The sequence below is a fragment of the Bombus terrestris genome, chromosome 2 (assembly GCF_910591885.1).
Source record: "Bombus terrestris chromosome 2, iyBomTerr1.2, whole genome shotgun sequence".
Classification (NCBI taxonomy): Eukaryota; Metazoa; Arthropoda; class Insecta; order Hymenoptera; family Apidae; genus Bombus; species Bombus terrestris.
This window is the reverse complement of record NC_063270.1, coordinates 8,043,881-8,058,150: the sequence shown is the minus strand read 5'-3', so window position 1 is coordinate 8,058,150 and position 14,270 is coordinate 8,043,881. Positions and strand designations below refer to the sequence as shown.

Genomic DNA, 14,270 nt, shown 5'->3' with positions numbered 1-14,270 from the left:
TTTTATATTACGATTATCTATTTCTGATTAACACAAAAATAATCGTTATAAAAGCAAATAAAACTTTCAGTGTATACAGTTATGATTGGATGTTTTTATTCGTTTTATGAAGTATTAACTACATTTATTACATAGGTAAATGATTTCATGTTTATTTATGAGTGTGGACTAACTTTATCATTATAAAAAAGAAAGTAACATTTATTTACAAGAATCAAATGACTCTCCTTTGTGCTTTTTGGCCGCTTGAGAATCATCTTGATTCTCAGTTTTTATCATTAACCTGGAAATCCGTTTTGACTTTAAGTAGGACATTGTTTCGCTTGATGATCTACAATAAAAATTAATTAATTAAAGTTCGTCAGTTTTATCGCAGAATAATTTGTATTTAACAATAGTTTAAATTGTAAAATTTTGTATTTACCTTGGATGTGGAGTCTTAGTCTCAGTAAACATTTCTGTTGAATTACTTTCGGATGAACTAGAACTTGTACATGGAGAATACGGAATGATCTGGTATGTAGTTCTACTAACTACCTCAGTAGTTGGTTCTGTATTTTCTGTTTGATTTGGCATATTATTACTAATACGATTTTCCCCATCTAATATAGGCTTTTTCTTATCTTCAATATCTGTTTTCACAGATTTTATATCAACCTGGTTCTCAGCCTTAGTTTTTAGTTTACCATCTTGTGTGGGAAAATTTACAGTTGGTATTGTTATGTTTCTATCTCCTTTTCCTGCAATCATTAAGTTAATCAATAGTTTAGAGAGTTCTTCCCTTTTCCTTGTTACTACTATTTCCTCAAACCAATTTTTCAGTGTCTTTATTGGCAACGTATAATCTTTAATGGGATTCTGGAAAAAAAATGTATTATTGTACAATTTGTAATGCTACCTCGTCTACCAATTATACCAATGATATAAACTAAAAAAATAAACCTACTTTAAAGAAGCTCTCTACGTATTGTAATACATATAATCCGCAATCAGTGAAATTCGATTGCTGAGGAACTTTCAACGATGCTCCTTTAATAGTATCTTTCGAAAACACTTTCTCATTTCCCATTTTTGCAACATACTCACAGCTTAAGTAATCTCTTAATGTAGCTACTACACGTGCTCTACTTGCCCCCGCAAGAGAGTCAAATATTAATATGCAGGGTCTACAAAAAATAAAATAAAAATATGAATAAATATATTATCCTATTTGGAACGTTACTTGTTTTAAAAGTATATGCAAATACTTACACTTTTATAGTCTCTTTCTCCTGCTGTACATTTGGTTCGACATTCGGAGATAAACCTTTATTTTCTGCATTTTCTGATTCATCCTACATTAGAAATTGCCAATAGTATATACTTTGATACATTTATAATTTATTATAATCTATATTGAAACATAACTTAGTTTGCGGCACACTTACATCATCTTCGCTATCCATCTCCATTTCTTCATCATCACCTTCAGCTTCATCTCTTTCTGAACCATCATCACCTTGATCTATAGTCACAGTAGTTGTCACTGGTTTGAGAGTTGTACTTCCAATCGTGACAGCTTGTAGTTTTACTTCCTTTAATTTTTTACTTTTTTGTACAGTCTTGCGAACATCATTTTCATCACATCGTTTTGGCTGTGCAAAAACTTTACCCACCAAACCAGGGAAACAAATAATAGCCAAAAACCAATGGGCACTGTAATATTATTTTACATAACAAATGTCATTTTGAAATATTTTAGATTAAATAGAGGCATAAAAACAGAATTGAGCATTTGAGAAAGATAAGTACTTACTGTTCATTTATAGGAATTATAATGAAATCTTTTTCAAATATGTTAACGTTTTTCGTCCACTTTTGTACTCTTGCATGTCTCTTGGCAGCTGGTGAAAGAGGTACATTACTTTCACCTGCTTGAGCATGTGGACTTGTTAATCGTTTATAAAAATATGAACTGAATACATGAGTTCTATGTTGATCAGATTCTGATAACACCTCCAGTGTCAAATATTTTAGATAGAAGTCTATAATTACATCGTTTAAAAACTGATCCTCCCCAAGACATAAATAATCTTCAGTATTAATCGCTATACCACCTTTTGCAGGTGGTGGAGGATATACAGTTATTCTGTAAATAACAAATCCTACATTATACGAAACGTGAAAACTGTTAATTGTAAAAACGAAATGTTTCAAACAAAAGTGGGGAATTTTAGGAGAAACAGATTATGTTAATATTTATTTGACCAACTTTGAAAAATATCCCGAGAATGAAGAAGTTTCAATATTAGTTATAGAAACTACAAATATAATAAAAAATATAAGTTTCAATTTAAAAAATTAATTGTTACCATCAACTGATTTCTAAGTAAAATAAGAAGAAGAAAAAAGAAATAGTATAAATATGATTATTTATTCTAATTCTGTAATTAAATTTGTTTCTTACGTCTGTATACCGCCATTGACATTCGAATTAGTTGTTGTTCCAGTTTGATTTTCTTTTCTAGATGAGCTTTGTACTTTTAGCTTCTGAAAGAAGACGAATTATATTTGAGAGATAGTAATTTTACATACTTATCAATAACATATATTACATACATCTTTCGGCGATGCTCGTACAAGGATATCATTTGCCTCTTTTGAGCTTAATTCTTCTAACAAGCGTCTTCGCGAAAACAAAGATTTTAGCACAACTTTTGATTCTTCGGATAATTTCTCTGGTAGTAAAGTTATCCGTTTATGTGTATGATCTGTAAAAATGTTAACATTCTCATTATATTTATAATTATATATATATGTAAAATATGTAATATAATTATATATGTAAGCTATATGTAAAATATATTATAAACTATAATATATTTTAAAGTTGATACCTTTCCCAGCAGGATCATAATATGGCCCTTTTGGATCCTGCATTCCTAATAATTCGCGAATCATAGCTCCAGTATTAGTAGATGTATAAAAGAAAAGCACTGGCATTGCTTTGCCAAAATGAATTAGCACTTTTACTATATCTTGGATTTTAACTTCTAATGCTACAAAAGTTTTGTCTGCAACAAAAATGCGCGAATATTTTTATATGTCAAATACCTATCAAAATAACATATAATTATGAACATATAATAGTTAATAAAAGATTACCATCTTCTAATAGGGGTACACCAAATCTTACTCCAGTTTGCGAGATTATGACTCTCTCTCGAGGAACATATTTATAAGATCCTATCCTTACTGTTCGACACAACAAAGAAGTATGTGGAGATTGAAGAGAATTATCTGAAAATATTTATTTTCATATTTTCTCATTTTATATATAATTAAATTCAAAATGCAATAAATTGGAATCAACGTATTTTATAGAAATCATATACATATGTAAAATACGTAAAATATGAAGCATATTGCAAGATACCTTTAATATCTTCACTCTCCATAGCATAATCAGAACTCATGCTAGAAATAGAATTGTTCGTAATTACTGGTTCCTTCTCAAGAATGGTTTCCATTTCTTCACTAAAATTATTACTTGCGTCGTTTGAAAATATATTGTTACTAGAACCGTCCGATCTTTTAATTTTGCCTTCCTCCTCTTCGTCAGATGATATTGTCAGACACTCTGTATAAGAAATATCATGTCTGAGCTGACTATATGTTATAAGATATTTAAAAGAATTCACTTCAAAATTTTTGTTGTATATAAACATAATTATAGTAATAAAGATTATTCGATTCAACTGTAAGACACAAAAATACGATAATAGAAACAGTATTTTTCTCAAGGTCGTTCGTTCCATATTTTTATAAATTATTAATGCCTTTATTCAAACCTCTAGCATTACAATAAAAAAGAAAAAGAAAGTATTAACTTATTTATATATTTAGACACATCGCGAAATAATATATGAGACGAGACCTACAACACATTTATAGTTCCGAAAAATTCGAAGAAAGAAAGAAGAAAATATAAAGCTTTAAAAAATTTACAAATTTAAAGAAACATAAACTTATTAATATTGTAGACGTTTAGCATGTTTAGACGTATAATAATAATAATGAAAATTAATACATATGTATATGTGGTAGTGTTTACTATAAATTATGTCATTATTAACATGTGTTATAGTCATCGATCATTTAACAAGTAATCAAAAGAAGCTAAATATGTTACTTCACATTATTATGATTTTAAACAATAAATCACTTTTAATCATGAATATAATCTGTTGTGTAGACATGATTATATTGTAGATATTACTTGAATATTGTGTCAAATATACAAAGTAGTAAAGTTAGGATGTACATTCAAATAAATATTTCTTAAGCATTTATTTCTATATATCTTTCACATCAAATATCTCGCAGTGTGTTAGGCATACAATGTAAATACATACCATTGATCTTTGTTTTTAATTTCTCTTTAGTTCAAGCACTAAACAAAACATATGGTTCCATTTAAAAAAATATTGATGACCTTGAGAAAAATATTCCTTCCACTATCATATTTCCTTTTGGAAAATTGTGTTATTTTGCTCATTTTTCTTTCTGCTATATTCAGATGCAACAGAGATGTTCAGCCATACTGTTTAAACTTACACAAGATAATATTGTATCGTTGAATAAAATCATATAAATTATTTTTTCTACCTGGCTCTTTATGAATAGGCCTTGGTCTTGAAACGCCGCCTCTTCCTCTTCCTCTTCCACGTTTATACACAGACCCATCTCGCTCTAATTTCTCTAATTTTGCCGATGAATTTCGTTCGTTATTTTTCTTGTAAAAGGTCTACAAAAAATTAACATAATAATATAAACCTAAAGATTTATATTATAAATTATACTTGTATCAAAGTATATTACATTTCGTACAATAGATATTATAATGGACTTTAAATTAAATTTATATGGAGATGACAAGTTAATATCAAAAATTTTAATTTTAGATAGATCTAGAATATTGATTTCTTAGAGCCTTATAATCCTTACGTCAATAGTTAGCATTGTTTCTTTCTTTTCTTGCATACCCATTGTCATTGATATAGATTTCACATCTTTGGGTAATTTTCTTTTACATCTTAGACATCGATTAAAGTCAATAGAACTGATACCACAATGGGAACAGACAGCCAACATTCCTTCAATATATATAGGTTCCTGCAAGACATATCGAAAATACTAAATAAAAGATATGAAAAATACATTTATATTTAAAAAAATATCTTTATTATATATAAAAGAAATAAAATTCATTGTTATATAATATGTATTACATAATACATAATACATGTAAGCTGTATTATAAATAAATATAATTGTGCTATGATAATAGAATGATTAAAATTTACGAAAAACTGGACCATTCAATGTGTGCACTGTAGTCATAATTTTAATATTCTACATTCTACATTTTTGTCCATTTAATTGTTTCAATAATAGTATTTGTCTATATGACAAATGATGTATGTAAATGATGGTTTATATGATGTTTCTAATTAATAATTATTTTTGTCAGTAATTCCGTTAAAATTTTTAGAAATGCTATGTATATGCCTTTAATGAAATAAAAATTTAAATTTCATGCAAAAAACATTCTTAGCCGAAATATAAAAATTAAATATCTAATTTACACTTATACTTAACAATATAACTATATCATTTAATATATAGATTTAACAATTCATGATAGATGTAACACGTATATTGTTATACGTAGATTTTAAATTAAAGTAATAAATTGAAAGAGAAATTTGATGTGTAATTACTCTCTAAAATTAATCTCTATGTGTAGCTTTTCAATGTTTAAATATATAAGCAATTTAAAATGAGGCTTCATGCATTTTACATACTGTTTCGTCAATATTAAATAATTTGTTACTTTCATGCAATATCCAATCATTACAAATACAAAGAGATGCGTTATATAAACATTTCTGCGAAAAAATGGTTCAATCAATTCACATATTAATTGCATAAAAAATTCATGTATCAACCAAAATTTATGTATTAATTATTTATGACATTTATTCTTCATATAATTCTTATGATAATTTGATTTGTTATTGTTTCATATTTTATTATTATTCATTTTTATTCTGGTAATAGTTATATAACTTAGTTATGACGTTAACATTCATAGAAATTTTATAGATTTTTAGTGCAGTTACAAACTAGCTTACAAGCTAGACTTAAAAAATATATACATCTATGTAATATATTTTATTTCATATATCAAAATTAAAATAATTTTTATTTTATTATTCCTTCAAAAAGACGTTGAATACTTCTCTAGCATGATTTCATTTTAGTTAAGCAAAACATGCTTATAGTATTACTGCTTTTTATACATAAATATAAAATACATAATCATAAAAATGTTTATATAAATTATATTATTACAAATCAAAAATTAAATAAATGTTTTATATATTATCAGATGTTGTTGTATAAAACTAATAAATTGTAACTTACCTCATTTTGTTGTACAGGATTACTATTCTCATCTGGCGAACTGAAATGTTCAATATAATATATAAAAATATTTTATGTGTTAACTTCAATCAATAATATATTTAAAAGCTTACCTATGAGAATTGTCTAAATTAGTATTTGCACTATCTTGAGAACTATCATTTTCACTCATATCATATGAAGCAACTGCACCAGGCCCAGCTTCTACAATGTAATTGATACCCAACATAGGATCGGAAACTAAAGAAACACTTGTTTTTCCACAAAATACAATATTTGCCTACAAATGCAAATCATTTTTAATTAATTCAATTAATAATTTTTGTGAAATTTCATTCAGTGACTATTAACATACCTGTTCCAGTAAATCTTGAACTGTACAATCTTCGTTAGGTATGTCAAATGTAATTAATCTCTGTTCACCATTCGAAAGCATAACTAACATTTTTGCAGTATTTCCTTGTATCTGAGGTTGAACTTTAGTATTTGTTGGATTATGAATAACTTTTTCAAGATAAGCGATACTTTCAGTAGAACCATTTTCTGAATCAGTTTGTGAAGGAAAACTTTGTTGATTTATTGGATCTTTTTCACTGAGTGATGAAGATTCCAGAGATTCAACATCCATAGCATTAAGCATATTTTGAGATGGAGGTGAAAGTGGTGATTGTTCATACTGAGATTTTTGCGGTGTGGTTTGTTTCTGAAATTGTAATTGTGATGAAGATGACATTTGTTTCTGTTGTACTGAATTTGTAGTTGTTTGTTGCCGTGGATTATTTAATGAACTTTGCACTGGTTGTGAAGCAATATTTGATAATCTCTGCATATTATTTCCTTGTAATCTTTGATCATTTTGTACCTGTCTTTGATTTTGCATTTGTTTTAATCTTGTTTGTTCCATTTTAGGCTGTTGCACTTTTAAGGAACTTTTTGGCAAGGTAGGAGCTTGAGGTCTACTATGAACTTTACTCAAAGGAGAATGTACTTGTGTAGAAATTTGTGTCACATTCTGTCCAATGGGACTAATTGTTTTATTACAAAATGGTGTAGATGCTCTGATAGACGCATTAGCGTTTGGTATTTGATTTCCAATGTTATTTGTTACATTCACCCTGTCAATAGATGATGTTCCTATTTGTACACTATTTGTTGATAATCGATTTCTGTTTTGGTATGATTTAAGTGGTTTTCTTTTTACAATTTCAGTATTCGATGAAGATAATTCACAAAGTCCATGTAGAAGATTCTAAAAATATATAACTGTTATTGCACTTAATAATTTGCAAAATAAAACTATTATGATTCTTTACACTTACTTGTGAAGAAGTATTATTTTGATTTTCATTTAAATTGCCAGTTTGAATTTTTTCTGATATCAATGCATTCTGTTTTGAAATTGCATTTACATTAATACTATTTTCTTGCATTTTTATCCATTGTATTTGTTGTCCATCATTATTACAACCTATAAATGTTTTGGAACCTAAATAAGAAAACAATGTTCTTATAAATTGCTTTACCCTTTCATTGTAACCATAAAACTCTTCCTTTTACATATTAGTGTAAATTCTTGGATTTAATGCACTATTAAGATGCTATACAAATTCATTAAATTTACCTTTATTATCCACAATGTTTACAATGTTCCCTCCTACAGTATTATCATTTACTGTCGTAGCTTTTAATACACCTTGGGGTGAAGTTAATTCATTTGAATTTGTTTTGATTATAAAAACGTTTTGTCTGAAAGTAAAAATGCATCATTTCAATAAGTTGAAATATGAGAAAACTCAAAATAACAAATATTTTAACAAAATAGTGCAAACTACTTCCTGTCTGAGTCATTAGTATACATTTATAAATCAACTAAATATATTTCTAATGAATGGTTCTGATGACATATAAATAAATTATGACTGAAGATATGTTTTATGGTCCCTACATGTCAATTATGTGTATAATGTTTATAAGTGAGAAGCACGAGGAAAAAGGGGTGCATTGCTATATTTTTAATTGCATTCTATAAAATATAATTAATTCTTCCATTTCATATATATTCTGATACAAATACTATATTACCAAATACAAAATTTTTAATTTTATAAGGTCAGCACCATGATAGATACTTTAATGCAAATACTATTAAATGGATTATGTTAATAAAGAGTACATTTTAATGTACTTGGATTATAACTTATTGCATACGAACTTTTTAAGATGAGTTTGGTAATATTATTGTTATGTGAACAATTAATTATAGAACCCATAGATTTAACAGATGCATATAAATCGTTTAAAAAAATTTAGGGAAAACAAATTTCAAAACACAGAAAATTTAATGTAATATAATTATATGTATACATAAATGGTAAATATATATTAATATTTAGTAAAATAAAGAAGTTCAGAAACATATTTCATCATATTATTATTTAAAAATATTTGGTTTATTAGTGTATATTATACCTTATATTTGAAATTGGTTTATTCTTTCATAGTTATGTGTTCCTATCACGTTATATGATTATAATTGTATGATATTTTATAATTTTAGCAAATTGTTAATACATTCGATATTGAATGAATGAATGATATAATTACACTTATTTGTTGTGTTACATTTCTATACTTGTTTGTTGTGACTTATTTCATAAAGTGACACGAAGTGAATAATGGAATTGATATGATATGCTCAGATTTTACATGCTTACATAAATTTACTATGATTTAGATCACCCAAATACAATATTTCATTATTAAATCAGCTAGAAAACCTACTGTGTAATTACAAAAGATTTCTTTGAGGCACACATGTACAATACATATACATACACATATACATATACATATACACACATATATGTATGTATATATATATACACTAGTGTAATATATTTTAAATCTACATTTCAATGTTACAAATAAACAATGCACTATTATTCTTAATAATTTTATTAACAGAAGCAAATTCATAACTTCTTTAATACATCATATTTCTACATATATAGCTAGAAGACAACCTTAAGAAGTTTTTATTAATATGCTATATTTCTATAAAACATATCAAAACAGACATAATTGTCTGTTAGAATTGCAAATTTAAATGCTGACAGAATATAATTTTATTCTAAACACATTATATATATACATGAAAGTATATAAATCTATTTACAAAATTGTGTGTAATTAAAATAATTTATTTAAATTATTATATAACTGCAACCGTATTACGTACTATAAAATATATTTTCACAATGCAACATGAATAAAAATATTTGTTATATTCTAATAACATGCTCAATAATTGATATTTAGTTTTCATAATAAGCACCACATACCAATACCCCCTTTGTTTTCCTCGAGTATCTAATAGTTTTTATATTGCAATATGTATATTAATTTGTGTGTATGAGTGTGTGTGTATATATATATATATATACACACACACACATACACACACACAAAAGACTAAAAGCACGAAGATACTACACTGCTACTTCAATATTTGGATAATTAAAATGCATGCGCACAAATTACCCTTGATCCAATTGTGTTGCAGAAATTTGACTCCCTAAATTAATTTGCTGTGAAAATATCGCTTGCCCGCTGTTTTGTGGTGCAGTGGTATAAGCCAAAAATTGTTGAGAACCATTACCACCATTATTTATGTCTTCAACAACTAATTGTACACTTTGTCCCTCAACAGAGCAAATTCTCTGTACTTCTTCAAGTGTTAATGTACCACTGGCATTGGTCACGAAATTATAATATTGTGCCATAGTATTTAAGACTTAAATGCTTGCAAATATGATTTTTTGTCAATCAATGTAGATCAAATGAATCAATGTCACTACTACGCCAAATTACACCAGTCCATCAGTATCATATCTGTAGAACGATGAATTAGTATCTGCACAATAAAACCTATTAAAAGTAATTTAACATTACTTGTGTTTCTCTATGATATATGTTTACATAAGTTAAGCTTTATTATTTCATAGAAAATGTGAATATAAAAATACATAAACAAACATTAAAAATAAAAATGTATTGTAATATTAGATCAGGTTAAATTAACCTTGGTTAATGATAATATATGTTTGTATCACTGCTTTTTGTAATGCATATCATATTAAATTTTTGTTCAGATTTGTAAAACCAAAGAATAATAACATTACTGATGATAAAACTGTTTACCTGTATCAAAAGAATTACATATACCAATTCTAGATAAAAAATCACATATTTGCAAAAAGTAATTTATTCCCAAACTGAATGGCAATTATTCTTTTTCTTAAAATAATACTTTACATTTGCTTTATAAAATCTTTTTTTTAATTACATTTCATGTATATTATGATAGATGTTTAAAATAGGTATATATTATATATATATATATATATATATATATAGAAACTAGAACAAGATCTTATTGAACTACAAAATATAACATTAAGAAATATAAAAAGCATACCAAAAATATTTTATTTTATTTATAAATAGACATAAAGTAAAACGTTAAACTTCTTAGGTAGTCTCCTACACACAGCTTTTTAAATATTGCACAAAACCACCTTAAATCACATCACAATTAAAAATTAAATCTAAACATAAATTTCTGTTGCATAATCAAACTATATAAAAATTGTTGTACAACATGTGCTTCAAAGATTTACAATTTTAACAATAAGAAGCTATTATTTTCTTCATGTAAAGAATATATTCTAATAAACCTTATAGACAAAAATATCTTTCTAATTTATAGTAGCATGCAAAATTTTAAGAAAGAGAATTTGTATGATCTTGAAATTATTTAAATAGCATACGGATAAATTTATGTGAATAATAGATTACACACTTTTCTGTACAGTAGAATGTTTAAGAAATTTCATAATATATTTAGATTTATTTTATTTCACATTGTGAGATACGTCCTATTATCAGATATATAATACGTATTCTCATATAAATAGCAACTGCTTAATAAAAATGTAAATAATATATTATTGAGAATATGATGTTTAATGTCCTCTATAAATACTTCATTAACAAAGAAAAAGTTTACTACAAAACTCCTATATTGTTAAAAAGTAATGATTTCACTATTCTCTAATAATATTAAATAACTAATAGAATTTACATAATAATTTGATTTATATATAATTAAAACTTTTATGATTGTCTAAATATTTTCCAAAATTTTGTGCATTTTCGCTAATATAAAATATTTATACATATCTTCTGTTTACAAAAATGTAATACACATATACATACATTATATCTTATTCATTTGTACATACACTATATTTTCTTAATTATTGAAAATACTAAAAAATGTTTCATATGAAAGTTGTTTGATTTCTTGAGGGAAACTTAGTAAGATATTGTTTACCTTCTTATTTAAAAAAATTTCAATGCCAATGTAACTTCTTTAAATGGAACTACATGTGTACATTTTTAACTTTAACTTTAATCTAGTAAAACTTATCATATGAAAGACAAGAAAAGACAACGCTGTGTTTTTATGTTTATGATTTCTTCGTCTTCCAAACAATAAGTTTTACAAAATTAAAATTAAAATATCTTTTAAACTAATCATTTTTCAACCCAAGTATTTTAATATATACTTTCCTGTAGAGAATTAAAGAATGCATCAGGTGGTATATAAAAAAACATTATATTGGCATTGGAAATCCCTTCAAATAAAAAAGTAAAAAAATCTTGTTCTCTCACAAAATCAAACAAATTTCATATAAAACATTTTTCAGTATTTTCAATAGTTAAGGAAATAATAGCTTGTAAACCGATAAACAGGATATACTATATATATTCAATAATATTAATAATTAAAATATTCTTTTGATAATAAAAATACGATTTTTTCACAAAATTATTTTCTCCGTCCACTTATTAAAACTACCTTTAATTAATATACTCAAATACTTCATAGAATACTTCATAGAGTACTTTTGAATAAATATGAATAATATAGTTCACAACATACATGTATAAAACCATATAAATCTAATCAAGTACAGAAAATCATTGAAAACATAGAACACGGAGAAGAAATTTGTTAATGAAATATTGTTATGTATTGTTAATAAAATAAGCATTGTAGTAAGAATGTGTTTCTAAGATATTTTGTTTGGAAATTTATATATTTTTATTATTACTTTGCAAATAATCAATAACTATAATAATTATTATTCAATGCAATAAAAATACATGATTTAAATATATATTTTACAGTTACAATAAATTTTCAATAGATTTAAATGCAAGAGATATGTTGAAATTCAGATGAGGAAATCTCTAACGAATTATTGGAGTTTTTATAACACATGTGATATAAGTTAATAATTAATATGATATATTGAATTATAATATGTAAGTATGTAAATACAGAATAAAATTGAATGTAAAAATTATCTCTACTATGTGCGTGTAGGTGTGTGCGTACGTGCGTGCATGCGTGCGTGCGCGCGCGTGTGTGTGTTGTATGTGATTTCTAACATTATTATTGTTTTTACACTTGTAAATACAAAATGAGAATTTGGAATAATATCTCAATTATGAAAAATAGTTAAATTTCACAGAATCATAACCTAGAAAACAAAGAAACAAATCGACCTGGTTTCCATATATCCGTTAAGAAATTAAAATAATAAATTAAAAGTAAACACGTGCACTAGAAATACACATATTACTATGTATAATAAAATATATTTACAATTCAACATCGAAACGTGCGAAGTAAATGACGGTAGAACTGTTTGAGAATTTTACCATAACCTTATTTCAAAATTTCAATTATCTTAAGCAAAAATTATAATGAAATAGCACTAAGAACATTTACATTTTACTATGTTATAAAGCTATTTTATTGTCAATTTCATATAAAAAAACATGCGGAATTACCGACTTGAATATGAATCGACGTCTAGTGCACACGTTATAAATTTTTTATTAAATTGACAACCGTGATACTTACAGTTGTTCGTGGAAGAAGAAATAAATACACAATCCCGAATTCGGCAGCAGTAAATATTCCTTAGATTGTATTCTAGTTATTTCGTTATAGTTCGCGCAAGTAAATAACAATTCCAATTCGCCATTTTACGTTACCGTTTACGTGAAAGAATCGCAAAGCAACCGATAGACCGCAAAAGATTACGCCACTGCGTCAATGAAGTAGAATTTCCGGGTCCGGTTTTCTAAAACATTAACGGCGCGAAATTTGGTATGTTATGCCAACTACAGTTTCTGTGAGATGCCAATACAACGTATACTTAATTTGCGTTCGTTATTGTGTGTTTCATTATTTAGTGATTATTTAGTTATATTGTTAAAATCTTACTTCACTCACGCATGTAAAAAAAGTTAGTAATGAATATAGGTAATAATTCTCAAATCTTTCTAACGGAAATTTCTTAAAAGTTTATAATAAATTCCACGTTATAATACTACAATTTGTTACAAACGATTTATTTTTTAGATTTTAATATCTTTAGAGAAAATGAATTATGAGATAAATATATTGTTCATGTTTTTAAATTTACAAGGAATTAGGAAGTAAAAGTCACAGATACATTTATATTATATTTCTATATACCCAAAATTTATTTAAATGTAATTAGAAATTTAATACAAATTATAGATTATATTTATTCTACTTCTATAATTATGGAATTTTACATATTAATATTTAGAATTTATAAGTATAACAACAAATTTGCGTGAATCTCATATACTTTTTTATTAAATTAAAATTTTACATTTTATACAAGTTTCCAAAT

General features: G+C 25.9%; 1 protein-coding gene across 4 annotated transcripts; it reads right to left on the bottom strand.

The window, feature by feature from the left end:
• Positions 1-74: 74 nt before the first annotated feature.
• LOC100642437 lies at positions 75-13,662 on the bottom strand. Of its 4 annotated transcripts, none has more exons than XM_012316754.3 (20): positions 13,466-13,662; positions 10,009-10,395; positions 8,090-8,214; positions 7,788-7,954; positions 6,824-7,717; positions 6,582-6,748; positions 6,469-6,508; positions 4,987-5,154; positions 4,648-4,786; positions 3,416-3,619; positions 3,145-3,279; positions 2,877-3,053; positions 2,599-2,750; positions 2,447-2,529; positions 1,796-2,128; positions 1,428-1,695; positions 1,252-1,334; positions 947-1,166; positions 425-858; positions 75-331 (listed from the first exon to the last, which is right to left on the bottom strand). In XM_012316754.3, exons 2-20 carry the CDS (start codon positions 10,248-10,250, stop codon positions 202-204), a joined length of 4,161 nt encoding a protein of 1,386 aa, XP_012172144.1. In that variant the 5' UTR covers positions 10,251-10,395; positions 13,466-13,662; the 3' UTR covers positions 75-201. The 4 variants fall into 4 exon arrangements, with proteins under 4 accessions (XP_012172144.1, XP_012172149.1, XP_048270281.1 ...); XM_012316759.3 differs by having other exon boundaries at positions 10,009-10,381; XM_048414324.1 differs by having other exon boundaries at positions 10,009-10,359.
• Positions 13,663-14,270: the final 608 nt, after the last annotated feature.